The sequence below is a fragment of the Azolla caroliniana genome, unplaced genomic scaffold (assembly GCF_043228905.1).
Source record: "Azolla caroliniana isolate FFs.n. ecotype wild unplaced genomic scaffold, voAzoCaro1.0.p SCAF_17, whole genome shotgun sequence".
Classification (NCBI taxonomy): domain Eukaryota; kingdom Viridiplantae; phylum Streptophyta; class Polypodiopsida; order Salviniales; family Salviniaceae; genus Azolla; species Azolla caroliniana.
The window spans coordinates 8,754,528-8,782,197 of record NW_028230452.1 but is presented as its reverse complement, the minus strand read 5'-3'; the positions used below and the strand labels follow the sequence as shown (position 1 = coordinate 8,782,197).

Sequence of the window (27,670 nt, the reverse complement as noted above, 5' to 3'; positions counted from 1 at the left end):
ATTTCCGTTCTGTAATCACTGTTATATCTTACGCGTGTAATTAACCAAGCAATCTAATCGTGTAACCTACGTAAGTCGGTGTAATCGTTGAATCTTAATCCTATGCCGTAATCACCCTTTGGTGAAGTGTCTCCGTGACACCTTGTGTTAAGCCTTGTCCGGCTAAGCGAATAACAAGATAGAAAGTAATTAGCACAGAACGGTAATCAATACGCAGAAATAAGACAATAGAGCTTTATTAATTATCCGTCGCCATTTACAATGTAACCGGGCCTTTTTATAGATCACCGGTTCTGCCTACAAAACGGTGCCAACCGGCACACTAATATGAACCAGTTCAGATCCGGATCGGCATACAGATTCCGATCAGTCCGTTCACTTCTCTAAAATCTACTTAATTACTTAATATCCTAATAACAACCTCCGATTATTTCTGCCCTTTCATATTCTGAACTGTCCTCCACTCCTTGCTGGTTGGCTAACACCCGCCAAGACTAACGTTCGGTGTCGGTCCCCATACATCCAAATGTATTAGATTGAGCTTGTTACGGCTCCATTTTCTTTCGGTGGGGAATGGAAGCCGGTGTTGCTTCCCGAGTTTGCAGGCTTCACAAATTTGGGCCTTCCGGCCACTAAATTTGGGCAATCCGAAAACAATCTATTTCAATTGCAGGTCTTGAAGCCTCTGATAGTTGACGTGGTCGATCCGCTTGTGCCACAGGTTGATATCCGATTCGACCTTCTGTCCTTTTGCGAACGTTGTTGGTGCCACAGGTGCCGACGTTGTTGGTGTCGAGGATTAACACCCTCTCGTCTCAGTGCCCTTACGCGATGATTTTGCCCTCTTCTTCGATGAAGCACCCGAGATGTGTGAATCAGACCTACATCCCTTGGTGGACAATCTATCCGACTAACACAAGATTCTTTGTGATTGTCGGGACGTGCAGGATGTTCATTAGCTTTCCCCTCTACCCGACATGGGTGAGAGGAACCTCACTGATATGCTCAATGGTATGAGGAGTGTCGTCTCTGGTTTTGACAAGTCCCAGTTGCTCCGGTTTTTCTAGGAATGAAAACAACTCTTCGTGGCTCGTCATATGGTTCGACGCTCCGGAGTCAACATATCACGCTTCCTTTGAACCGGAAGTGGTCTTCTTCATCGAATTACCTTTGTGTTTTATCACAAAGACTGGGCATGTTCCATTTCCGAAACTAGATCCTTCTGATCCTTCCGTGTAGTGCGAGCTTTGCAGGTTTCCTTGACCAGGCTTGCCGAATCCGAATTTTTCTGAATCAGCATTCTCCTATAGATACACGCCAGAGCAAAACGGTGTGGCCGAACAATGGAATTAGACATTGATAGAAGCAGAGTGGCCAATGATAGAAGAGAAGTGCATGCTCCGGATTTATTGGGCCGAAGCAATTCGGACAGCCGTCTACATACAAAATCAGATATCTACCTCAAGGACAAAGGTGTCGCCGCATGAATTGTACTTTGAGTAGAAGACGAATTTGGCGCACCTTCGGGTATTTGGCAACATTGCGTATGTGCATGTGCCGGATGAGAAGTGGAAAAAGCTAGATGCCAAGGCTGAGAAGTGTATCTTGGTTGGCTACTCTGATGAGCAGAAGGGGTACAAGTGCTACAACCCTCAGTCTAAGCGGCAATGTCGTTTTTGACGAATCAACATCTTGGTACTTCGCACCACCCGAACCCGAGCCGATTGTTCCAAACGAGCCAACAGATTCCAGAATAGAGGGAAGCATTGCGGAATCTGATCATCTAGATAGTCTGACTTCCCTCCAGATCAGTGGACCGAACCCGGACTTGTTGAGCTGAAGCGGTCAATCGGATGACGAGCCGGTGAGTAGTGGAGACTCGTCCATGATCTCCCCGTGCAAGGAACCAAGGAGACGGTTCACTCGTAATGAGAAGGGGAAGAAGAAGATGCCGGAATATGCCACCGGTAGAGACGAGTCGGATCAGAGCGAATCCGACTCTGGAAAGAACAAAGACGGACCTTCGGGAACGAAGTCCGAGCAGGCCAAGAGGGCCTTGCAATCGGCGAATGCGAAGTTACAATGATCAACCCGCTAGAAGAACCCCATAAAAAGGTATGGATATAATGAGTACATGGCGCATCACTATGCGTACCTGACGAAGGTGGCAGTTGTGTGTGAGCCGGAGAGCTACGCAGAAGCGGCTAAGGATCCAAACTAGCAAAAGGCCATCGAGGAAGAGATGCACGCACTCATGGAAAATGAGACGTGGAACTTGGTCAATGTACTGAAAGGAGTGAAGTCTATCAGACAAGCTCAACTGGATCCGGATCGGCTAAATAAGCCAAAACCGGATCGGTATCCGGAACGAAGAACCAGATTGGAGAGTTGGATCAGTGTACGGATCGAATTGTAATCGGTAGGCCGTTAGAGGCCTACAACTCTACCCTAGTACGTAGGCATATTTTTGGGAGTCTGTGTCTGATGCTCAATACGAGCATTGAAGTACACGTCAGTACTTCTATCCGTCCTTTAAGAACTTGTATAAAAAGTGTTCTTTAAGACATTTGTATGTACAAAGTGATATTTTTGAATTTGAGTTTACGTCCTACTCTCTCTGTCTCTCTTTGTCTCTCCCACGTATTGTGTATTCTTAAGCTTTCCATTAAACCGTTAGTTCTGTTTTTTTGCTATTATCTGGCAAAGCCGGTTTAGTCTATGCTTCCGCACTTTCACTTTTACACTAACATCAACAAGATGTCATGCTCAACCATTTTGATATGAGCATGTATTTGTATATAATAGTTTAGTATTATATAGTCTAGCATATAGTATGTCATTTCAGAATCAGAATATTCTAGTTGTTAGTATATTATAGAAATATTGTATGATATATTCTAGGTGGGTATATTCTATAGATATTTCTCGAGTATATTCTAGAGATATTCAATCTCGAAACTTATATAAATACTTGTAACCTCCTTGGTCCCTTTCAAGGGATTCAACGCCAGTCATTGACACATCAATCTAGTATTCTCGTTTCATGCCATATTGTCTCCTTGATCTTCGTATTTGTCTTCATGCTCTCCAGTTAACCTTACCTTCCTATGTTCATAGTCTTTGTCGCTCACAGCTTCTAGAGTTCCTAGCCTCGTCACTTCCGATTCCACTTATCGGTCGTAGCCTCGTCATCGATACTCCGTCTAAGTCCACGGTTGGTGTGTCCGTGACAATGATTGTCATTCCTCTTCTGTCATCGATGTCAACTTGTTGTTGTGTTGAATCATCTCTATTTGGTGTTTGATGATCAACATGTCCTGCATCATTTCCTTCTAAAGGGCAAAAACTTTGTCGTCGAACTTTCTAATTTCACAAACAATGTTGGATGTTGAAGCCATAGTTCTTCTGGAGGTGTTTGTTGGCCTGGTCCTTTCCTTTAGGTTTCTTCTTTTTGTATTGATGCCGCTCAGGTTCCAAAGATTCGCTTTGATACCAATTGAAGGCAAAATATGTTGTGCCTATGTCGACTAGTGTGTGTGGTTGGTCGACTTATACAAAATATGTATATGAATCTTGTTTTAGAGGAAATGAGCAAACATGAGTCAAATAAAGAGAGAGATGGTATATTGTTCAATCACAACCCAGATACACAGAGAATAGTTGAGAGTCAGTTACAATAGAGAGAAAGACAGTTTCATTCAAATCCACCGAACTACTTTACAAGACTTAGTTCCCCATACTTATACTTAGGGTAACTAAGCCCTAACTCCCTTAGGAGAGTTCACACTAGGATACAAGTGGGTAGAGTGGAACTTTTAGCCCAACAATGGAGGACTAAAAATATACCCACAAGGATTGTTTTTGACAAGTTAAGGTTGGAACCAGCAAACTTTGAGATAGATTGAATCATTTCCACTAGTAAGCCACAATATTTATTAAACTATCATTTAAATACCCACATAAACAAAATGTAATTATATTAATTGATATGAAGTTAACACTGCAAATTTCAACCCTCCTTTCGAGAATTTTTGATCCATGTTGTTCGTTTATTCTCCCTAACATATAAATATTGTTTCTTCACATCTCTCTCCCTTATATATAAGATTCTCACATGAATTAAAGGCTAACAAGATGTTGTCACTTAGTAACTCATGCTTTAGCTTACATACAACTATTATATTGACTACATCTTTAAGAATATACCTTCGAGGAAGAAACTTGTTCTCGATTTTTCTTTGAAAACAATATTTTTAAATAGTTAAATTACTAGCTTTGAAGGTAGTTTCCATTGTGTGCCATTGGCAACACGACAACATCGTTGCATGAGAACTCTCAAAAGCTAGTTTCATGCCTCTCCATAACGTGCCATAATTCTCTAACTATAATGTATTAAATGTAATACTCATAGGGACTATAGCTCTTTTTCGTCCTAAAGTGTATTGATAACAAATTTCAAGCTAGGCTTTTTAAAATAAACGTTCATAGATGCTTATAAACTATTAGTACCTCCATCCTTCAATATTTTTCACATTTCTCAAGGGTACACGCATTCATTTTCTTTATTCCGACATATAATTTTTCTATTTTCCTAAACTCATTGGACCCATGCACTTCATTAACAAGAGAATTAAACAAACACAATATCAAATTCTCACTCCATTAAATATTTTCAAGACCTAAAATCACATATACGATGTGAATATCGGCAATAGATACGTATTAGTGAAATCTTCATGAAGCTGGTAGAAAATAAAAGAGAACAGTATCAATATCAACCTCCACTGAGTTCCAATATGGAAGTTATGAACCAGATCTATTAATGAATGTTGAAACTCTACCATGACTATCACTCAATCATCGAGAGAGAATAAAAACTTGGAACTCTACCAATTACCATAATTTGTTGAACGAAAACTACGGAGAAGTTTATATTTAACATATATTCCACGATGTTATCAATTCATTATTGATTTAACTTCATTGAAGTCCATGCATGTGTGTTCATGTTGAAATTGTTAGATTCCTCTTGATCTCTTTTGTCTCCATGCTAGTGACATGCTCAATCAATCTCTATAAAATTTATTTAGTATGATCTAAGCATAAGATGTGGAGAACCCAATTGCAGCAATTCCGAGCATCGAATGTGAATGAAAATGATTTTGGGTCATCATTCCTTACTCACGCATCAAGATTTCCAAGCCTATCTATGGCAATTGCCAATGTATTTCAAAGATCTTCAACGTGCAACTTGGGCATCCAAAATTCAACCTATCGAGCCTTTCGTATTGCTTTTTTTTCAAATCTTGATTTTGTATTCTTGCTTCCACACTTCTTGTGTTATTAGATAGACTTCCAAAGGTTTATAAAATTTAGGCCCAATTACTCTTTACATATGTGTGTACTATTTACATTCACGTACACACACACAAATGCATGTGACAAGGCAACCTTACGTGCAACCAACGAAAAGAGAAACGCATTATGACCTCTCAACCTTTCATTGGGCATAACATTTTATTGGGAGAAACACCCCTCCACGCGACAAGACAAAAAATAGCAAATTTGACTATGCAACTCAAGAACTTTATCTACACATTTCCTTGCAATGCATATCTTGGTACTTAGAGAGCACCTTGGGTAGGAGTCAAGCATATATGTGTTATATTTTGCTATGAGAGGTGACCTGAAATTGTGAGATTGAGCATGATTGCATGAGGAGAAGTGATACATCAAAAGCGATGGCAATAGACGCACCATGCTTAGGAACTTCTTCACAAGTATATTTATTAGGAATGTAAGCATGGCATGCCCTCTTGACACAGGTAATCAAGCAAAGGAATTTATTCATTTGCACATTTGTTTTCGCCGATAGGATATATCATTGAGTGTCATCTCTGTGATTGTGAGGAACATCATCATCTAGATGTATCTATAGACTATGAGCATACATAGATATGAGGGGAGCAGGTATCTCGCGACACGTGTGGTTCGTCATACGACAAGATTGGATTAGAATCATACATGTACATGATACAACATGTATGATGATGAAGACGAGGAAGATGATAGAGATGGAAATTGGTGATGAATAATTGAGGGTAAAAGATAAATAGATACGTGGTGAAAACAACAACACAAAGAGAGAGAGAGAGAGAGAGAGAGAGAGAGAGAGAGAGAGGACGGGGTAGATGAGATGAGGTACGAAGAATGAGGTAAATGAACAATAGCAAATAATAAATAAACAAGAGCAAATAATAATTAATTAATTAACAAGCGCAAATAAAATTAATAGAATAAACAAACAAAAGCAAATAATAAATAAATAAACAAGAGCGAACAATAAATAGTAAAAGAAGAATAGTGAATAGTAAGTATGTATAGATAAATACATAAGTATGTAGACAGGAGTAAAATAAACAATAAGAAGCGTTGGGCGTTTGGTAATAACTTCTTCTTCTTTTTTGTCTGGTTTGTTTATTGAGAGACTAAAAAAATTGCAAATGAGCAAACTAATTACAAATTAATTAATTTAAGTAATAATTTTTATTTTTATCTCCAGCTTTTCGTCGACGTCTAAAAAACATAGGAAATATTTATTTATTTATTGATTGGAAATTTTAATCAGAAAAAGGGGAGAAAAAAAACCCATGAAGAATGCTGTGGTTGTGGTTGCGTTTGCGTTTGCGTTCTGCTTTTTACCCTGAAAGAAAGAAAGAAAGACAAAAGAGGAGAGAAGAGGAAGCAACATAACCGTTTGAACAACAACAAGAATTTGGGCTTTTTTAGAAAGCAACCAAAAAGCAAAAAACAAAAAAGGAGCAGAAGTGAGCTTCTTAGCTAAGCCTACTACTACTACTCTGCTACTGGCGAGTGTGAGTAATCAATCCTGAGTCTTATTATTAACGCACACACTCTCTTTACAGGTCTCTTTTTCACACACAAAACAAAACCCCTTCTCTCTGTCTAATCTATCTCCACACCTGCCGCCTACTCACTCTTTCTCCTTCATCTTCCTCAGATCTATCTCTCTCTCTCTCTCTCTCTCTCTCTCTCTCTCTGATCCTGCAAAATCTCTTCTCCAATGGAGACCTCCTCACTACCCCTGCTCACAACCCTACTCCTCCTCCTCAACTTCCTTACGCTTACATCAGGTAAACTCAAAAAGAAAAAAAGAAAAACTAAGAAGCTATCCATAAAGCAAAAATTGTGTCTGCAGGAAAAGAAAAGAAAACTAGAACAAGAAGAAGAAATTTTCCCAGCAAAGAGTTAACATTTTTCTTGTTTTTTTTTTGGGCTTTTGGCTTTTGGTTTGCTCAAAAGAAATCGGATGGGATGCTTTTTGTGTGTTTTCAGTGGGGATGATGAGAAGAGTGAATGGTGGGAGCATAGGTTTCTGCTATGGAAGGAATGGAGACAACCTTCCATCACCACAGAGTGTAGCTCAGTTCCTAGCCAAGCAATCCATAAGCAAGGTGAGGATCTATGACTACAACACCTCAGTGATTACAGCCTTTGCAGGGACCAACATAGACCTTGTAATCACCATACCCAATGAAGAGCTCCCAAACTTCCAAACAGAGCAACTAGCTGATGCATGGGTCAATTCAGTGCTGTCTCCGCTCGTGGCCCTCTCGGGATTCACCATCTCGGTAGTGACGGTAGGTGTCGAGGTCCCGAACCTTACCCCACATTTGGCTCCCCTGGTCCTCCCTGCCATGCTCAACATACACACTGGCCTCACCAAAGCAAACTTGGCCAATGAGATCAAGGTCTCCACTGCCCACTCCATGGCCATCCTCCAGTCCTCCTTCCCTCCCTCCTCTGCCGCTTTCAACACCTCCCTCGCCGACTCCTTCGTGAAGCCCATCCTCGACTTCCTCAAGCAGACAGGCTCCTTCTACATGGTCAATGCCTACCCTTACCATGCCTACATGTTTGAGCAAGACAGTGTGGCTCTGGACTATGCCCTGTTCCAGCCCAAGAAGAATGTGGTCGACCCCAAGACCAATCTCTCCTACACCGGGTTGCTCTTCGCACAGCTTGATGCCGTCTACTTTGCATTGGAAGGGATGGGTCATAGTGAGCTGAGTGTGGTTGTGAGCGAGACCGGGTGGCCGACCAAAGGAGATAGCGATGAGGTTGCGGCCACAGTGCAGAATGCGGCTGCATATAACAACCATCTCATGGAGTTCGTGATCAATGAGACGGGGACACCCCACCAGCCTGGACACCCTCTGCAAGCCTTCATCTTCTCCGTCTTCGACGAGGACAAGAAGCCCGGCAAAAGCTCGGAGAGGAACTGGGGCGTGTTCGATGTCAATGAAGATAGCTTCTACTACCTAGATGTGAACAATTCGGAGAGCGGATCCCCCCAGAGCTTCAATGGGACCGGGGGCACTTGGTGCGTGGCTATACCGAGCGCGAGCAATGAGAGCCTCGAGGAAGGCTTGAACTACGCGTGCGGCCAAGGGAATGCCGATTGCGGACCTATCCAACAAGGCCAAGCGTGCTTCTTGCCTGATACCTTTGTCAACCATGCTTCCTATGCCTATAACAGCTACTACCAGAGAAGTGGAGATAACTCCGCAGCTTGCAATTTCGGCGGGACGGCAATGATTACCACTTCGAACCCGAGTAAGCATGGATTTTCTTCAACTTTTCTTTGCCCTTCTCTAAAAGTGTTTGCTCCATCAATCTTCAGACATTGAAGATATAGATGGCTATATGTGTTTTGAGCTTGGCATGCCATAGCATATTTTTGGGTCTTCACCATATGTTGCTTGATTCACAGCAAGTGTGGATGTATGCATGTGTGTCTTCATGTAGCTATTGTATCTAAAGTGATGCACATTCAATTTCTTGTGTGCAGCCATTGTCGGTAGGGGATGAATTTGAATGATTTGATTTGCTGACTTGAATTTCCAATGATAATTACTAACTTAATGTTGTATTGGTGGTGCTGTTTTTTTCTCTGACCTATTCTCAGGTTATGGATCATGTGTTTTCCAAACCGAGTAAGTACAGTCGGCAATGTGGTCTCTTTCTTGTGTTTTGTTTTCCGATTCGATTTTTCACCATTATCGGTTTATGAAGGCTAGGCTCAATTCTTACATGGCTTCAGAGTTCCATGGGCCCTTTATACATATGCCATTACACCTCAGCCTGCCTCTATAATCTCATAATGTTGTGAAATCATCGCAAGAATTGGACATTTCTCGCACAAATCCTTTCATCAATATGAACTTAGAATGAATCCTTACCCAAACTTGGTTTCCTTTTTTTTTTTTTTCTAACAGTTCGGGGATATCGAACAGCAGTGGAACATTTGGGGCATCATTCTCACCATCATCGTCGCCATGGAGAAGTATTCCGAGTGCGAGTGTTTGGTTCACATTCTCTTTGGTCTTATTTTGCATCCTATAGTCCCTAGTCCTTCCTAGTGGTATATGGAAGGGGGAGGGGGGGGAGATCCACATGACAACAAAACACTTTAAGCATCTCCTAATCTACTTTCTCTCATTCTTTTATAACTCTTCTTTCTTCACGTGAAGTATTTCACAATTTTGTACACCGACAGAAACCAAACTTTCTTTTTGCCTGGTTCCCTTTATGAGCAAGAGACTTCTGATTAGGCTTCTTTTGGTAACATCAAACACCCTCCCCCCCCTTTCCTTTTTCTTTTTCTATATTCTCTTTTTGTTTTTCCCCAAAGTAGGAGCTCCCATTTAGTTATAGTTTTGTGCTCAATTTTCATTTCTCCGGGCAACCTAGCATCGTCTCGATTCTCAAGGATGCATCGTAGTCCGGCATGGAATCGCTCCCTCGAATGGACTCCATTGATTGATTGAAAATGAGAATCTTGCGACACACGATGCAGCCATTATCATAGTGGAATCTCTTCCTCGTTTGTGATTTCTTCCTCAGTTGGGAGATGTATATGTATGTTTTTTGACATGCTGATTATATTATATTGCGAACATCAATTGGGATAGAAATCGTACAAGAAACATGAATAACAAAAGAAATAGGTAATGCACACACACAATAACATAACATGATTTAACATGATGTGGTGATGTCCTTTGTCACAACTTAAAGCACCAAGAAGAATCACTCATATTATGTATGTAGATTGTTTTGAGTCATTGACGTGGCGAACAAATTTTCTTCTCCAATGCTTTTATATGCCATTCCAACATGGATTTCTCTCTAGGAACTCGAAAGGTACCATGTCTAATAAAATGTGATATTCCTAAGCTTGTACTAGAGAATCTTCTGGATGGTCTTTTATGCCTAGTTCATTTGGGCTGGACAATGGGAGTTTTCATTAATGGCACTCAATTTAGAGGAGATCATGAAATGACCATGGCTTTCTGTATCTGCCTAGTTGCCCTAAAATGTTTATGCCTGAGGTGGATGGTGGAATAATCAAAATGTAGGGCTAATGTAGGAAATTTTTATGTGAAGGATTGTCGGGAGTGTCGGTATGTGCGAATGTGTGTTCTTGTACATGATAATTAAAGAAAACCATAGAAAGAGATATGTTTTCTTTTTAGATTGATAGGAGGTTGATAGCAACCTGAGGTGGATGGTGCAATAATCAACATTTAGGGCTAATGTAGGAAATTTTTATGTGAAGGATTGTCGGGAGTGTCAGTATGTGCGTATGTGTGTTGTTGAACATGATAATTAAAGAAAACCATAGAAATATATATGTTTTCTTTTTAGATTGATAGGAGGTTGATAGCAACCTATGGGACAAGATTGGGCCCATGGCGCAAGGATGGAACTTCAGTTTTTCTCATTTCTTTGACTTTGATTCTAGAGTGTAAACCGGCAAACTACCAACCACATGGAAACAAAATTGACAATGTTTCCTAAGATGCATAATAATGCATTAGAGCCTTTACAACTTGGAGCAAATCATATTCTTGAGATCACAAATATAAATATTAGCTTTCATAAAGATCCATGAAAATGATATGCATACTCGTGAAGGCTTTACAGTTGGTAAGGAATCATGACTTCTTAAATATCCATGGAAATGATATGTATATGATGTGTGTGGGATGCATGATGGTTAGGGGTCATGGAATCAAATTGGTTGGTGTGTTGTAGTGAGGCAATGACGAAATACAAATGTCTTCGAGTGGAAATGACTTGCCATGCAATGATCTCTCTCCATTATCTAGCAGTATTGGTATGATCCATGTGCCTTGTATCCTAGTAAATGTATTCCCCATTGTTGTTGGCATCCATTAATTCATATAAATTGGTGCTTGCAATTACCTTTAATAACCTCTTGGACACCTAACTCATCCCAATCTTGTTCACATAATTGCATAGATCACCCACATAATGTGAAAGTGAATTTTGGATGCATGGAGTCTCTACAAGAGATACATTCCATTTGTATGAAATCCACACAAGAGCCACCATCATTTATGTTGTACCTTTTCTTGGTGTACCAAGCAATGCAATGCAAGGATGTGACAATTGTATCTTGAAAGCAGATGTAAGTCTTGCTTGTTTTGCACTCATATTTCTTCAACCACAAGATAAGTCTTGCTTGTTATATAAGTAAGAACTTTACATTAGAATGCTATAAAAGTGTTTCCTCAATCGGGGTCAAGATTTGGGGTTCTCTAATATGATGCCAAGTAGATGCAATAAGTTTTTGTGTAGAGCTTTAGTAATGTAAGCTACAAACATACACACATTCTTTCTTGGTAAATGTTTACAAACTTTGAGCCCTAAAAAATGTTTGCCCAAAAATAATCAAGATAAGATGTATAAAAGAAACAACTAGGGGATGTAAATAAGAAATCAAGAGAAACCCCTATCATACCCATGAATGGCTGAAGTCATTTTGGGAATATCTAAATAAGAACTACGATAAAATTAAGGAATCTATAAATCGTAAACCACTTTCATTATGATCTCTTTTGTAGATTCATCAAATCCTATGAGGAAGCATCACATGGGTTGTTGATGAGCTCATTGTTGGGTCATAGAGTCACTAGGATGAATCAAGGATCTCCCCTCTAAACCTTATATTCAAAATCTATTCTCATCATATGGAGCAAGGTTCATTTATTATATAATCGAGGGCAGTTGATCCATCTTTTAAAGAAGCCCTACTAAAATTTGCTTTGTATTTATTATCACGTTCAAATTTACTTATTTAGGAAAGAATTGTAAACATGTGCTCACTATGAATCAAAACAACGAAGGGTCACTTTGGTATGCAACACAAGTGAAACTACGAAAGTCATTTTCCATTTACCAAAAAACCCACACTTTCGTGTGATCAATGGTTTACAACCGAATGACTCCCATGATGATCTTAATGGAAATTTCGATGAAAAAAACCCCTCCCCCTAAATCAACAATAATTTTCGAACAATACCAATGCAATTGTTGTTGTGTTTGTTGCACCTTGCTAATGACATGTTGACACTCAACTGAGTCTTACCTCAAATTACCAAAGCTGAGTAAACCAAGCATATTGAGATCCAGCTCCACAATTTTATACAAGAATTCATTTTTTGTGAGAAGGTGAAGTTGGAGTTGTGTTCCAAGGAGGACAATAGTGTGGAGCTCTTTATGAAGGCCCTAGGACCATAGGGAATTAGGAAATTTGTGTGAATCATTCAAGTGTGAGAATCGTAGCCAAGTTGAGAGAAGACCAAAATAGATGAGGACCAATATGGATGAGTCAAATGCCGCACTTAGTATTGGTGAAACATTTGATTGGAAAGTGTTGGATTTGAACAAGCACCAAAAACCCCAAATATATAATCCTACATCATGAGACACAATAACTCTCTTCATAACAAATGCCTATTGTAACCATGCTTAAGTGTTTTTCAAAATATATTATTGTTTTGATTCAATTCTTGTTATAAACATGTAAGTTCCGTCATCTTCATATATTCTTGTAATATAATAACATGCCCGAGGGCTCACTAGACGAAATCTCAACCTAAAGAGGAAAGTTTTTTGTTTGAACAAGCACCGAAAACCCCAAATATATAAGCCTAAATCATGAGACACAATAACTCTCCTCATAAAAAATGCCTATTGTAACCATGCTTAAGTGTTTTTCAAAATATATTATTGTTTTGATTCAAATCTTGTTATGAACACGTAAGTTCCGTCATCCTCATATATTTTTGTGATATAACATGCCCAAGGAGAGTTTGCCACTCGAAATCTCAACCTAAAGAGGAACATTGGCTCATGCCGCAAAGGATTGGGTTGGCAATTTCTTTATACAAGACAATCTTTCTTTAATAATAACTTATATTTCACTAGTGGGAAGCTCAATAAGATTTTTCTTATGTACATCAAATCCTTTTATTTGGTACTAACATTTAGAATACTCCTATGAAACATGAAAAGATCATCGAAATCCCAATATGGAAGAGTTCTATGTTGCTGAATAGCATGAAAAGAATATATAAGCATTTATATCTAATGATATGAATAAACGTATGGCATTTGCTCAAAATGTGAATTTATTTAGTGATGGGTGTCCTCATACTATTATAACTAATTGTATAAGATTTATACAATAAAAACTACGATGAAGACTTGGAGTCTCATAGATCATTTTGACTTGATGATATGTCCTGAAAACATGACCATACTTGTCTAGAATATCATATTATTACGTTGTCTTTAGTTTTCAATCCTTGGGTACTTGGAGTGATTTCTAGTCCAATTTTTGTGCTAGAAAAGGGTCATTGATTTTGGGTTGTAAAAATGGATGGATAATGTCATGTTCTTAGGAGCAAATTTAGTGTGTATAATCTAAAACAACAAATATAAAGCAAATTTAACATATTAAACCCAATGTATAAAGATTCAAACCCATTAAAAAGTTTCACCTACGATAACATATGTAAGAGCAATACCAAAACTTGGCAATAAACAATAACTTGTTAAATCACATGCACGTTAATGCAAAAGGAGTGCTTTTACATGGTGCTTTGTCTATGCTTTTAGATTGTCCTTTTGGCATGCCTTTACATTATGCTTTATTTAACATATAATATGTTACTATTTCAATATGGCCACACCCCATAATCAAGCTTTGGAAACTATATAACAACCGTAATATTCAGGGGAGTTCACAAAAGAAATTTTACATGAGTAGCTGACCAATTGAAGAATTATCCAAGATTTTGTGATAGCAAACTTACAAACAAAAAGCAATAGTAGAGCTGATATTAATGCCAAATTTGGTCTCACAAGACATTCAGAAGCAATTGAAGAATTATCCAAGATTTTGTGATATCAAACTTACCAACAAAAAGCAAATAGTAGGACTGACATTAATGCCAAATTTGGTCTTACAAGACGTTCAGACGCAATTTGGGTGAAAGGGCCCACAATCATTTTGGATAAACCGCATGTCTGTCTAATTGAAACTTAGTGCCTTCAAACAGGATGATGTGATTTAGAGTAAATTATTAACAAATATCTTCAAACATGAGATTATTTAGAGTGAAATAGCCCAGAATCGAATTGGACCAATCGCACGTTTTTCTAATGTAAACTTACAAATATGGTAGCACAATCCAGATATGGAATAAATACATAAGAATAAACTCCCTTAGTGTTTCATGGGAAATGACCTAACAAATTAAAAAATGCCCTGCAGTATGCAAAAATAATATTTACATGAACTGGCAAATGCTTCAACACAAGATCCCCTCCTATATAGATGGGTCAACAGAACACATGATTCTGACACAACACAACCATCTGTGAGTTTTACTTTCATTATCCCTAATAATATAATGTTGATGACCAAACAAGAGGACAAGCAGGATGCAACCATATGAAGCTTTACATGTATATACTACATATTAGCAGAGCTAATAAGAGACACAGTTAATGTGTGAAAATATATTTGACCTTACTGCGATTTTTGTGAATCGGAGTTCAACAAAGTTGTACGATCTCTCCACAATGTCTGATAGTCTTTCCTAACATCCCACAGTATTTCAGCAGTCTTCTTCATAGTAGGCCGGCCTTGTTTTGTTGGAGCTGCACAAGTGAATGCCAATTCTAGCACCTTCTCAACCATCAAGCTTGCTGATGGGCTTCTTTCAAGCTTTGGATCAAGTAGCTCGAGATGTTTCCCATCCAGAAACATCTGGAAAGCCTGTCATAAATTCTCTCTCTCTCTCTCTCTCTCTCTCTCTCTCTTAATTAGCTTACCCTAATGGTAACTTGTTACACTATTAGCACTATGTCTTGGGTTCGAAACCCAATTTCTCACCTCTCTATTACTCCATACATATCCTCTTAATTTACTAGATGCCACTGTGGAATGTAGGGGTTGAACCCATGACCTCCTGGTCTCCATTGGGCAACCTTACCAACTGAGCTACATCCATCTGGGGTCTCTCTCTCTCTCTCTGTGCTGTCATGCTATTAAATACAGGTGCTCTGCCCATATAGGTACTTACCAACTGAGCTACATCCATCTGGTCTCTCTCTCTCTCTCTCTCTCTCTCTCTCTCTCTCTCTCTCTCTCTCTCTCTCTGCTGTCATGCTATTAAATACAGGTGCTCAGCCCATATAGGTACTTGCCATGCAAAGAGAATAAAGTATATCACAAAAGTCAAGAACATGCCCAAATACCAATTGCCAAAATACGCTTGGAACATAGGATGCAAGATAAGAAAAGGCTATAAGCACAAAATCCTCTTATCTAGCTGGATGCTTTGACATTATGAAATGGTTTAAAAGACAGGGATTAAAAAATCTATTGGAGCTCAGAGGTGATGCTAATGAAGCATTTGACCATCTCAGATAGATTATTACAGGCACCAAGGATGAAGACACAAGACGCTAAAATTTCAAATTTTGGCAAATGTTAACCCCCAATAAAAGATAGAATGCTAGAAATGTATCCAAACACATCTTATTACACCCCTCTGGAGAGTCTTAACAACACTTTGAACTCAGTCACACAAGTTAGGTGCTGAGATAGCAGTATGGCATCATCACCCTAGTATGAAGATATGCAATGTATGCAATGAAAACCTAGTGGCGGATGAATATCACTTCTCGCAAGCTGAGTGTCTACAGTAATTCATGAGACATATGATGACTTGATGTATTGGACACGTTCTGCCAAATCACTGGGCTAACTGTTAACGTGGAGAAAATGAAAATGATGGCAATACAACCAAGATGCTGCCCCACTTTTATATAAAAGGGAGAACCAATGCAAGTGTAAATCTTCAAGTATATTGGTATTAATGTCCCATCAACAAATAGGCCGAGGATTGGAAGCAGGTTGGAATAGTTATTATATGTTCAAGAATCGATGCAACCTACGTGACACTTGAGGATTGGAAGTAGCATTGATGCCATCCAATGCTATGGTGGTCCAAGTGTTGCTTTATGGAGTGGCACTTCTCCCTATGTGCATGGAATGAAATAGAGAAAATCCATGTTCTTATGTAGACAATTGGGGTAAAATCCTCAACATCCTTTCCTATCATGCTATTAGAAACAGGTGGTCGCATCATACAGGTACTAGCCATGCAAAGAGTATATCACAAAAGTTAAGAATATGCCTGATAACAGATTGTAGAAACAATCTTGGAACATAGGATGCAAGGTACAAAAATAAGAGCAATATCCTCTCATGTGGCTGGGTGCTTGACATTATGAAATGGTTTAAGCGATGTGGAGTAAAAGTTCTATTGGAGCTCTAAGCTGATGCTATGAAGTATGTGATCATTGAGGACAGATTACTAGAGGCACTAAGGTTGACGTGGCAAGATGTTAGAATGCCAAAAATTGGAATATGGCATTGCAAATATTAACCCCCAATGTGCTGGTTTTTATGAAATAAGAGGTAGATATTGCCTCCTTAAGCAAGGTTTCAACCCACTATGCAAGGTAATGGAATGAGGACCAACTGCATGGGTCTTGCTAGAACTGAGGCTATAGCAATTTGTTGTGCACATAGCCCCAGCCCTGTGGACTACGATACCAGAACCCTTGTCATGTCGACAGATAAAGGTCATTATCTGCCGTCATTGCAGGTGCTTCCCTCGCTTTGGAGACCTCTCCATCCTGGACCAACCAGTGCTAATGATCTTTTAAAGACAAAAAGTACAATATATCTGGTTTGAGAATCTTACATCTATAGACGAGGAGATTCTTTAGTCACATCGTAATTCTATTTCTATTTAGTTTTTTACCTAGTTAAGTTTATTTTGATTTGCTGTTCTCGAAGATAAGACAACATCATACATGATACAAATTCAATTCACCCACAGCAAGAAAGTCAATTCACATGCAAGCATGAAATCTCAAACTGTCAGAAGACTAAATCCCGGCAACATACCCATCTTGTTGTTATCCTCTCCTTTGCCACTCTCTTTTGTTCAATTGGTCTCCTTCCTGTAAATATCTCTACAAGGAGAACCCCGAAGGAATAGACATCACTCTTTTGTGTTAGCTGGTATGTCTTCAGATACTCAGGATCTAGATATCCTGCTGTTCCCTTCACCTGTGTCGACACATGAGTTGCTTCAAAATTTGTCGGACCAAGCCGGGAGAATCCAAAGTCAGCCACCTTTGCTCGAAAATTTTCCGTTAAGAGTATATTTGTTGACTTTATATCACGATGGATGATGGATTGATCTGGAGATATATTCATCTTAATGGCATCAGTTCTATGCACCAGAAAGACAAAGAGTAAATATAGGCAAGTATAATTATCCTACCAGCATAAAGATGCAGATATGTTATAGCATGTGCTACATCTATGGCAATATCCAACCGTGTAGGCAGATCAAGAACTGTTCCATATAACCCTGCGATGGTACATCACTACAGTTATTATCAATCATTGATGAATTTATGAAAAATAAAATAGAAAGGGTAGAGTAGAGTAGCCATTATTACTTGCATGTAAACACCATAGCATTATCAATGTAACAATACTAGATCCCCACCTTAACGTTTTCAAAATGCATAGTATCCACATAAACATCCAACAAGATAAGAAGTCTCTCTCAATAGAGGGACAAGAAACTTCAGGATGACAATGAACAAGAAAAAGATCAAAGCAATCCTCACAACTTCAACATCAACCACATATAGAGCAACACTCAACAATGCAATGGTCCATTTATGGCATTAGAGCTGGATTCTCATAAACAGTTTATCTATAGCCCAAAAGTATGTTCATCTTTTACAACATTAGTCATTTTGAACCACAGATAGAGCAACACTCCACATTGGAATGCTCCATTTATGGCATCAAAGCGAGATTTTCATAAGAAGTCATTTAATTATGTTTATCACCAACCTTGTTTCACGAACTTTCTTTCCACCCAGCATGATTGTTGGTTACCCATGATTCATGATTACATTTTAAGCCATTTAGTTTTAGGAACCTCACATAGGACATTTTTCTTTGGATTTGTACTACTGTTACTTGCGTTGACAAGCAAACATATACGGTTGAAATCTTTGTCAGATATTATAGGTCATTATGGTCTTTTAAGCACGTTAATATTTCTTTCTTTCCTTCTTGATCTCTAGAAGGTTCCAGCAGCTGCTGATTAAACAATAATCAAAAGTTTATCATTAATTCTTATTACTATTAGGTTTTTAAACTATTATCTCAGATTGGATCTGGTTTTTAAATTCTCATTTGATACCCCAATATTTCATAAACGTGGTCAATTAAGCACAAGGACATAAAGACGCTCATATGAAATATGGGATATCTTCATAAACGTGGTCACAAGGACATAAAGACGCTCATATGAAATATGGGATATCTTCATAAACGTGGTCACAAGGACATAAAGATGCTCATATGGAATACAAATGAATGTTCTACAGGGAACAAACCATTCTGAAAATACTATCATGTATAGCATGCTTGCTAAAGCCTATGAACTAACAGAGCTGAACATGTGAAAGCATTAGCTTCAATTTAATTGAAGAATGAAAGAAGAGAAACAATATAAGAGTGTGATGTCATAGAGGATAGATAGTCTAATGTTTAAATGGTCATGCTCTGATAATGAGTTTTACCGTCAAGATGCTCCCGTAGATTGCCATTTGTGACATACTCCACCACCAGGATTCGTTCAGGTCCTTCTTCAGCATAGCCAATAAACTTTACGAGATTCAAATGTTCTATGCTTGATAAAGTGGATAACTCATTTCGAAACTCATCTGACAGTTGTGCATCATTTGTAGTCTGCATGAATTTTCTCAAAAGAAGAGCACATCAGTTACTGTCTATATGTCTAAAATATATTGAGCATATTAATAAATCCATAACTCTTAAGCAAATTTAAATAACCCACATATACTATGTGTAATGACACCGCACCATCAACCATATTTATCGTCAAAAGTACTTGCCAGATTGTTTCCATTAATCAAATCTTCCCATATATGCTCATTGACGCCACAGGGAGATTCATGCCAGCGTAAAAGAGCCTAAATTGGAAATCACGGAAACTTCCTGCTTCTAATTTCGCCAACAAGAGCTAACCCAAAGGACAACTTATCATCAAATGCATCAAGGTGTCAAATGCAAACATATGCCGAAGTTGGCAGCATGAAGTCTTGGTCTCATCACATAACTACAATGTAGAAACCCACACAGAATAATGCAGACACAACAATGAAGTGAGTAGAAGGTGTTGCTGTATCTTTCATCTGGATGTGTGTGCTCCAATTATATTCTATAATGAGATGAATCTTAGGTTGACCTTCTATCATTAAGTTTTAAATTGCTCAGTCTTTGGGAAATTGATCTGAGTAACATATTCTTAGTTGCAGAAAACACGGTTTAATAACTGTTGGGCTGTCTCTTACACGTTCAAAGAGGAGGATAGTACAGAGGCAACAAGGTTTTTTAATCAATGCCCGCATGTTAATATGTCATTTCCAATAATGGTGAGTGTTGGATAATTCTGTTAAAGGATGCAAGCCTCGTTTATTTTAACTTGTCACTTCCATTGAGTGAGTTGAATGTACTTTTCCATTGCTATTTCATTAAAATGTTCTTAATATTTCTTAAACGAGAATGTGACAAGACTCTTAAAAATAGTATTTTTGTAAAGAATTCCAGAGTCCAAATCCTTCAGTTCTAAAATTTAGACTTCTCATTTTATACACTTTTCAGATCCCTCATCTAAATATCTGGAAACGTTGTTAATGCTTAAGGTGGCTGCAACATAGTATTATGAAACTGCATGAATCCCCATTTCAAGGATTGCAGACTCAGTCACACATGCTAGATCTAGAGTCTGGAGTCGGATGTCATTAGTAGTAATGCAAATTGGCATACCATTTCAGGACAGGTAGGGCAATGAAACCTAATAAAACCATGAAATGACAGCACTTAGTAATGCACATGGCTGCAACATAGTATTATGATGGTCAAAGGTTTGTCGGGTTCCACAGCGCTTTAAGGTTCTTGGTCAAGGTAATATGAATTACATTTTCTCGTTCCATTCAGTTTTCTTTATGACACCTCAACTTGCTCCCTAACAGCTATATATTAAATTTTCAATGGAACTATATGAATCCCCATTTCAAGGATTGCAGACTCAGGGCATGCTAGATCTAGAGTTTGGAGTTGGATGTCATTAGCAGCAATGCAAATTGGCGTAACATTTCGGCACATGCAGGGAAATGAAACCTAATAAAACCCTGAAATGACAGCAGTTAGTAATGCCCTATGTGAATCTTCCTCGAGAGAGTGAAAGACAGAAATTTATAAGGACAGGATCGAGGGTTAGCCATCCTTTGAATATGAAAAGGGCTTTCCTAGTGTATAATGAATCATGTCCCAATTGATTAAAACTGTTACCACGTGAACAATCCACTAACGCCCCTTGATCATAGAGATTCTGATAGGAAGATTTTTAATATGTATTAATTTTAATTAGGTCTCCAGATAAATGGATTTATATTAAGTACCTTCTTCGCCCTCTTGATCGCTACAATTTTCCCATCTCTGAGCTTCCCCTTGTATACAGTACCAAAACCTCCTTGTCCAATTTTTAGTGAAGGTGAGAAATTGCTAGTAGCTTTGACTAGTTCAGACATTTTGAAAATAATCACACCAGAGTAATTGTCTGGAGTAGTGTTTTGGAAACCGCTTCGAGATGATTGCACTGAAGAAGCCCCAACTGAATTCACTGCATGATAATAGCACTGATATTAATTCAAATAATAATTGAAATTATTGTTTTTAGAAGATCGATAGTAAAAGATACAAACATTTTACCTGAAATATCTTGGAAAGAATATTCTGGATCTTCAAGACTGCTTTTTGATGGCACAAAACAACCTCCAATAGCATTCACTATACCAACAGCAAAAGAACGCCGCTTAATGTTTGCAGGTGGCCAACTAGCTGTGCTGGCTGCACTCTCAGCAATTGATTTAGTTGAAAATTCTGATGAACTAACATCTTGCGACAATCGATGGTTCTTCTTATTTCTTTGCATTACTGATCTGACACTGTCTTGGAATGAATAAGACATCTCTATTCACACTCGATTCCTAAAACAATTTTTTAAAAGCCATGAGTCAATTTCATAAATGCTAGATTAATACTTGCCATTTTTAATTCTGCTGTAATACAAAAATTTAGAAATCAGATATCAAGACATGGAGCACAGATGATATTTCAGAAAGATTCCCAAAGAGACTCCACTAGAACAGTTCTTGAAATTTTCCATTTCTAATGTTAATGTTATCTAGAATATTATTTGTCATGGTCAGTATTTTTCTCCTGATAGCTGAGCACATCAATCTAGTTATGAAGTTTTGACCACATTGCTTTCTTAACAATAATAAATTATCTGTTTCTTCAATTTCAATGAATCTCCATAGTGTCATCCATGAGATCCAGAATGTTTCCCGAATCCTTCTACACGGGTAGTTCCAGTTTCATTGAAGAAAATTAAGACCAACTTTCACAGAACCAATCTCCCCTGAACCATTTTGTTTACAATTAACTTCTAGCAGTCCATCATAGCAGTCAGAACTGAATCAACGTGAATTCAATTGAATTGTAAATCCAATCCCTGAGGTTTAACAACCTTGACACAACATTGTTTGAAATGCCCTATTTAAGAAGAAAATTTGGACAATTCACAGAAAATTTAGGGGAAAAGCATCCAGCAGTTTCTCACAGGATTTTGAGAGAGTGGAAACAGACTCTGCCTCTCTGTATCTTTATCTCTCCATGTTCAATGTTCAGATAATCTTTTTCTATCTTTTTTCAGGTACTAGGGCTACATTAGGAACACCCTGATAAGCCAAGCCGGATAAGAATTAAGAAGGTTCAACTTTCTGTAGACTTGATGCCCCTCAATCATGGAGCCATCTCGACGAATGGTTGTCAATCAAATGTGATGTTCTTCATTCCGGGAAGATCTAGTCTCATGCCCTATCCCTATTCGAAACTCTTATCTCGTATTTGTCCACGTTGATGCCCTTCAATCATTGATAAAGCATTAGGAATGATTCTGCAGCCAAGAAAACCTGTCTAACTTTGATGGCTTCTGTTGGGATATGCCAACTTTCTAATTAGAAACGAAATAAGAAAATTAAGAATCTAATTTAACATATTAAGACATGCTTATTCTCTATTTAACGAGGATTCTGGAAATTAAATCTTCTTAATTTTTCATATAATTAGGAAGCTAGATTTGACCAAACACAAAAGTAATGCATAATTTCTAGTTCACATAAGCATATTTGGAAAATTTTCCCTTTTTTCAGATCACCATAGAGATCCGACATTGATGATGTTTCTCTCACCTTCTTCTGTTTTCGTAAAGAGTATTCTATTCTACAGCACAGTAGACAGACACCAATTCACAAGATCTCTATCTCTAATATCTATCACTCACTCACTCACTCACTCACTCACTCACTCTCACTCACTCACTCACTCACTCACTCACTCACTCACTCACTCTCAAGAATCAAAAACTTTATACACACCCTGTTTTATGCCAAGTCGGAAAGGAGCAAGAGAAAAGCTGGCATGAGATTGAACCGCAAAAAAATGGGGGCAATCCGGTAGGAAGTCTAGGAAACAGTCTCTTCTCTCTCTGAATGGATGGATGGATCGAAACAGTCTTGGGTAACAGTGTGACTGATAGATGATGATGGATCGATGGCTTGATGGCTTCGATTTTTGGAAGTTATAGACAAAGAGGCCCTAATGTTTGGAAGGATGGATGATGGGTGAAGAAGGGCCAGGGCCAGGGCCATGCTCTGCTATGCTAGGGTTTTCCTGACTGGGTCGAATCCAACAATTCTAGCTACCCACATGATTCCACCGGAGCAAGCACCGTAAAAAAACCCTTCTCTCCTCACAGCTCTGTGACGACCAGTATTTCCATGACCATGTCCATCATGTCCATGACCACGACCATGTCCGTGGGAATAATGCATGGGATGGGATGGGATTGACGATTTCTTCTCATCTCGCTTTTTTATTTATACATTTATTTCTCTTTGTCTGTATGTATGTACATACTCTGTTTTTTTTTTTTTTTACCTCTTTTCTTCTTCTTCTTCTTCTTCTTCTTCTTCTTCTGGTGTCTTTGTCTTGGCTTTCTGTCACCACCGGATGGGGGTGGGTGGGGGTAAATTAAGCTAATTCATGGTGGTGAAGGACGAGCAATCTCTGGGGCGGCCCCCGCCCATCTCTCTGACCTTCAGTCGGGAACTTTTCCCCTCCTTCCTGCCTCTCTTTCTCTTTTCCTCCTCCATTCCCGGTGGCACGAAAGGAACCCATGATGTCCAGTGCACTACGCCACGCCCCCTTCCTCCGAGTCGTCACTGATTTCTTAAAACATGCACATGACGATCCTCCTCTTCTGTACCCCGTTTTCAAATCGCCCAATCTACGGATTGCATCCACACTATGTACAATTCATCCAGACACTCCGACTGGAAATGCCCCTTACTCTACTATGTATGCCCTCTAATTATAGTCTCAAACACTGTGCAAGGGGGACGCGATGGAAACCTATGTTGATGCATCGACTATAGTCTCATCGAGTTTTCACTTTGTCTAGCTTCAGACCAAGTGGTGCCCCCAACGAATACTTATGTTGATTTGGCCCACCCTCTAATTGGTTTTTTCATTAGGGTTTCACAGTGACGTATTCTATGCAAGATTTTACTTTTACTCGGTTCAAAATATTGCACAAATTATTATTCATTGGTGGGGGAGTTTAGACAACATAAAATATCACAGAGACTAATTTGTTATGACTCTTAGGCATCAAAAGTGATTCACATTCAAAGATTCAATGATTCAATGATTCACCAAACTTTGTGATAGGCACTATGCATCACCTCATAATTTCACGTGACTTGAAAAAAACTCAGTGCAAAAAGGTATGTAGTGATTTGTAATGGGAAATGTTTTACGTGAAATGCTTTCATGATGTCTAGTTTTGAATCGAGTGGCCCCACATTGAAATCCATGTCGATGACGGGCAAAATAGTGATTGTAAAAAATGTGTGGTAGACAACAAACATCTACACCAATTTGTTGCGCTTGAGCCAAAAGTAATTGAGTACAGAAAGCAAGAAAAGCGTGCCATGTAGGATTAAACACAATCCATATTGTTTGGCTACTTTTTCGTTTTAGAATGATCTAAATTGCACCTTTGTTTTTCTTATTTGGTTTCTTGGATTTTGCATACTCTCAAGCCCTACATGAATGGGATTACTAGTCTATATAGAGTACATTTGTTGGATTTACACTGCAGGAGACAAGGAAGATGAAAAAGAAACGTCACCGATGTGGAGAAAGAAAGAAGAGATGTGTGCTTGTAGCATCCTTAGCCCTTTGTTAAAAGTCAAGTTATATACCCTTTTTTAGGATGAAACTATTAGTTTGAAGAACTATAACAATTCAACATTAAGGTTACAACTCAAAAACTATATATATTTATATATGTAACGTGGTGCTTATTTTTTTATTTATGAGACTAGTCCTTCAATTGAATTGTTGTTTACATTTAAAGTATACGGTATGATATATAAAATCAACGCGTTGACACATTGAGCTCCAACACAAAAATGTCTTGTTAAAAGTTTGAAAGCGTGTCAATGGGTCATAACTTTTGCATTGAAATTTTAGTCACGTACGAGAGTGGAAAACGTGCCCTAGACCTTTATTTTAAGGCTCAATGTTATGATAATTACGAAAACTAGATTGTGCAATGGCGATATTCTACATTATAGTTTTGTTAATGTTTCTAATCGTCAAAGGAACGAACTCGTGAATTCTACAGGATACATTTAAGTAACTTGTTCGATGAGAATATTCTACATTTAACTCTATTATTCCTTTTTAATTTTAAATGGGACCAATAAGGATCTATATTCTATAGCATTATTCTGCCTTTTCAAGTAAACCCACAAAAAATCATATTGTGAAACGAATGACTTCAACATTCATCTAGTAATGATTCCTACCAAGAAAAATTCATGTTATAGGAACATATAGTTCATTAATGTGGGGACAAATTACTAAAACATGGCCTCATTTTTTAAATAGTATTTGCAAGCTTTGTATTGCTAGCAACTACTTATTTAAGTAGTTTCTTACATGGATTTACGAAAACATGAAGAATACCTCACAATATGGTCTACTAATAAAAGCTTGTCCACATAACTTTGGGTTAATACGGCCTAGTGGACACAATGAGAATGACATTTTTTTCACAAGCTGATTTTGTGTGACCAAAAGTAATTTACCCAATATAGCTCTTGAGTACAAGAATTTTCAATGTGACCCCAATGAAATTGAAACACTTGGATTCATGGAATCTTGTTTGATTCACAAATGAAAATATATGCTAACAATCATGACAAAGCATCTTGTTTTTGTAAACTATATGGGAAAGCATATTTCCAAGACTAAATTGTTGAAGCATGGGTTGACCTCTTTAGATGTGTAAGTGAATAAATGGTCAAAATCTTAAATGATCATGGTTCATGTATAGTTTCTTTTTACCAATGTTATGCAATGCATGTATAAGCTCAGGTTAATAGAGAATGTCATGAAAGAGTATGGTGGGAAATTAGCTTGATTGTTGAAGTATAATTAACTTACATGAAGATCATTTTGAGACTAATGTAATGAAATAGAAACAAGCTTTTTTGTGGGGAGGGGAGCAAACCTCACAATGGGTGATAACACACACCACATATAAGAAATAGATATTTGTTCAAATGTTGAGAGATAGATAAAGTTTATTATCATCTTCGATTATCAAATATGACCAATGAGACGAAAAATATAATGGTTTTATGTAATACATATGAAAATAAGTAGTGACTCTCGATGTTTTAGAACTTTACTAATGAGTGTCACAATTGAGAGTGCACATTTTGACTCTTACGGAAATTTATGCAAGGATTCGGTTGAGTTGAAGACGTGTGGAAAGGATAGTCTGATGTGATCAAAGGCAAAGCATTTTATCAAAGTCTATAGACTCCTTGTTGTCACCCTAAAACATGGGGGGCTCGAAACGAGCCCAAAACACAGTGGGAAGAAGAGAGAATAATCAAAAGAGTGGTTTCATTAGCATTACTTAAGTGTGATTACAAAATAGATTAGTTACAAGCTCCTTAGAGCTAACTATGATTAAGGAGGGAGAGAGAGGGAAGTCCAACTAAGAGAATCAGGGAATAAATCAAAATGAGGAGAAGCTCCTCCATTTATAGTCTAAGGGGTGGTTGGTGGGCTTCCAAAGACGTTATGTAAAGAACCGTTATGCTAAGAGATGCTTTCCCTTTGTAGCAGGGTTTGGGACCGAGACTTCTGTGTGTTCCAACTCAGATTGGGATTGGTAGTCCCAACCCAAGGGTGGCACCCCCTTTTGGGGATTGGGATTGGGATTGGGACCGGCTCGTGCCAAGTCCATTTTGGGACTTCTTGGATCTGTCCCAACTCATTTTGAGACCATGTTCCAGTTGGGATTGTTTAGGAGCACCACACTCCCAAACTTGTTTACAACAAAATGTTCATAATCGACTAGTCCCATCGCCTGTCTATGTGGTTTCCGTGAGCTCAGCATCGGAAAATGTCTATGAATTGATGGAGTTATTCCTCCTATCGATATCACTAGGCCAACGATCTATACTGTCATTTACCCTATGGGTAACAGGGCGAGAGTGGTTGTTGATCACTCTCGAAGTTCTAGTTTTGATAATTTTAGCTATTTGCACTTAAAATACACTCTCACTAAATAGAAGGAAGTAGTTAAACAATAAACATAATGTAAAAACAAATAGCATGCGGAAGCAATAAAAAACAGAGAACAGAGAACAGAGAACAGGTTTAATGGAGAGCTTAACAGTACGCAGGAGAGGCAGAGAGAGAGAGAGAGAGAGAGAACAAGAATCTCTATTCAAAAATTATATAAATGCTCTGTACATAGTATGTGTTCAACGAACATGTTGGCCGGTCAGAAGAGCAAGGACAAGTGGGAAGGCGGAATCGGATCGGATAATAGGAAGTAAATAATAGTAGAATTATTATTCGGAGGGACGGATCCGGTACAGTTGTACCGATCCGGATCCGGACCGATTCGGATGTCAGTTGCCT

The 27,670-nt window shown here is 38.4% G+C and overlaps 2 protein-coding genes across 4 annotated transcripts in view; one reads left to right on the top strand and one right to left on the bottom strand.

Annotated features, from left to right (window-relative positions):
* Positions 1 to 7,022: 7,022 nt before the first annotated feature.
* LOC147853089 (glucan endo-1,3-beta-glucosidase 12-like) lies at positions 7,023 to 9,632 on the top strand. Its single transcript, XM_087333385.1, has 4 exons — positions 7,023 to 7,154; positions 7,357 to 8,637; positions 8,990 to 9,017; positions 9,300 to 9,632. The coding sequence occupies exons 1-4, from the start codon at positions 7,085 to 7,087 to the stop codon at positions 9,424 to 9,426; spliced, it is 1,506 nt and encodes a 501-aa protein (XP_087189511.1). The 5' UTR covers positions 7,023 to 7,084; the 3' UTR covers positions 9,427 to 9,632.
* A 5,041-nt stretch (positions 9,633 to 14,673) lies between these two features.
* Positions 14,674 to 27,670, bottom strand: part of LOC147853087 (calmodulin-binding receptor-like cytoplasmic kinase 2) — an 84,996-nt gene continuing 71,999 nt past the window's right edge. The window contains exons 2-9 of one of the 3 annotated variants that reach the window (XM_087332921.1): positions 23,035 to 23,133; positions 21,305 to 21,582; positions 20,995 to 21,215; positions 19,090 to 19,258; positions 17,766 to 17,855; positions 17,384 to 17,682; positions 14,929 to 15,178; positions 14,674 to 14,757 (exon numbers count right to left, since the gene is read on the bottom strand). In XM_087332921.1, coding sequence (XP_087189047.1) covers positions 14,930 to 15,178; positions 17,384 to 17,682; positions 17,766 to 17,855; positions 19,090 to 19,258; positions 20,995 to 21,215; positions 21,305 to 21,563 — 1,287 coding nt within the window. In that variant the 5' untranslated portion in view covers positions 21,564 to 21,582; positions 23,035 to 23,133 and the 3' untranslated portion in view covers positions 14,674 to 14,757; position 14,929. Of the gene's footprint in view, positions 14,758 to 14,928; positions 15,179 to 17,383; positions 17,683 to 17,765; positions 17,856 to 19,089; positions 19,259 to 20,994; positions 21,216 to 21,304; positions 21,583 to 22,217; positions 22,332 to 23,034; positions 23,134 to 27,670 lie in introns of those variants that run through there. The other 2 variants (XM_087332919.1, XM_087332920.1) reach the window with 2 other exon arrangements.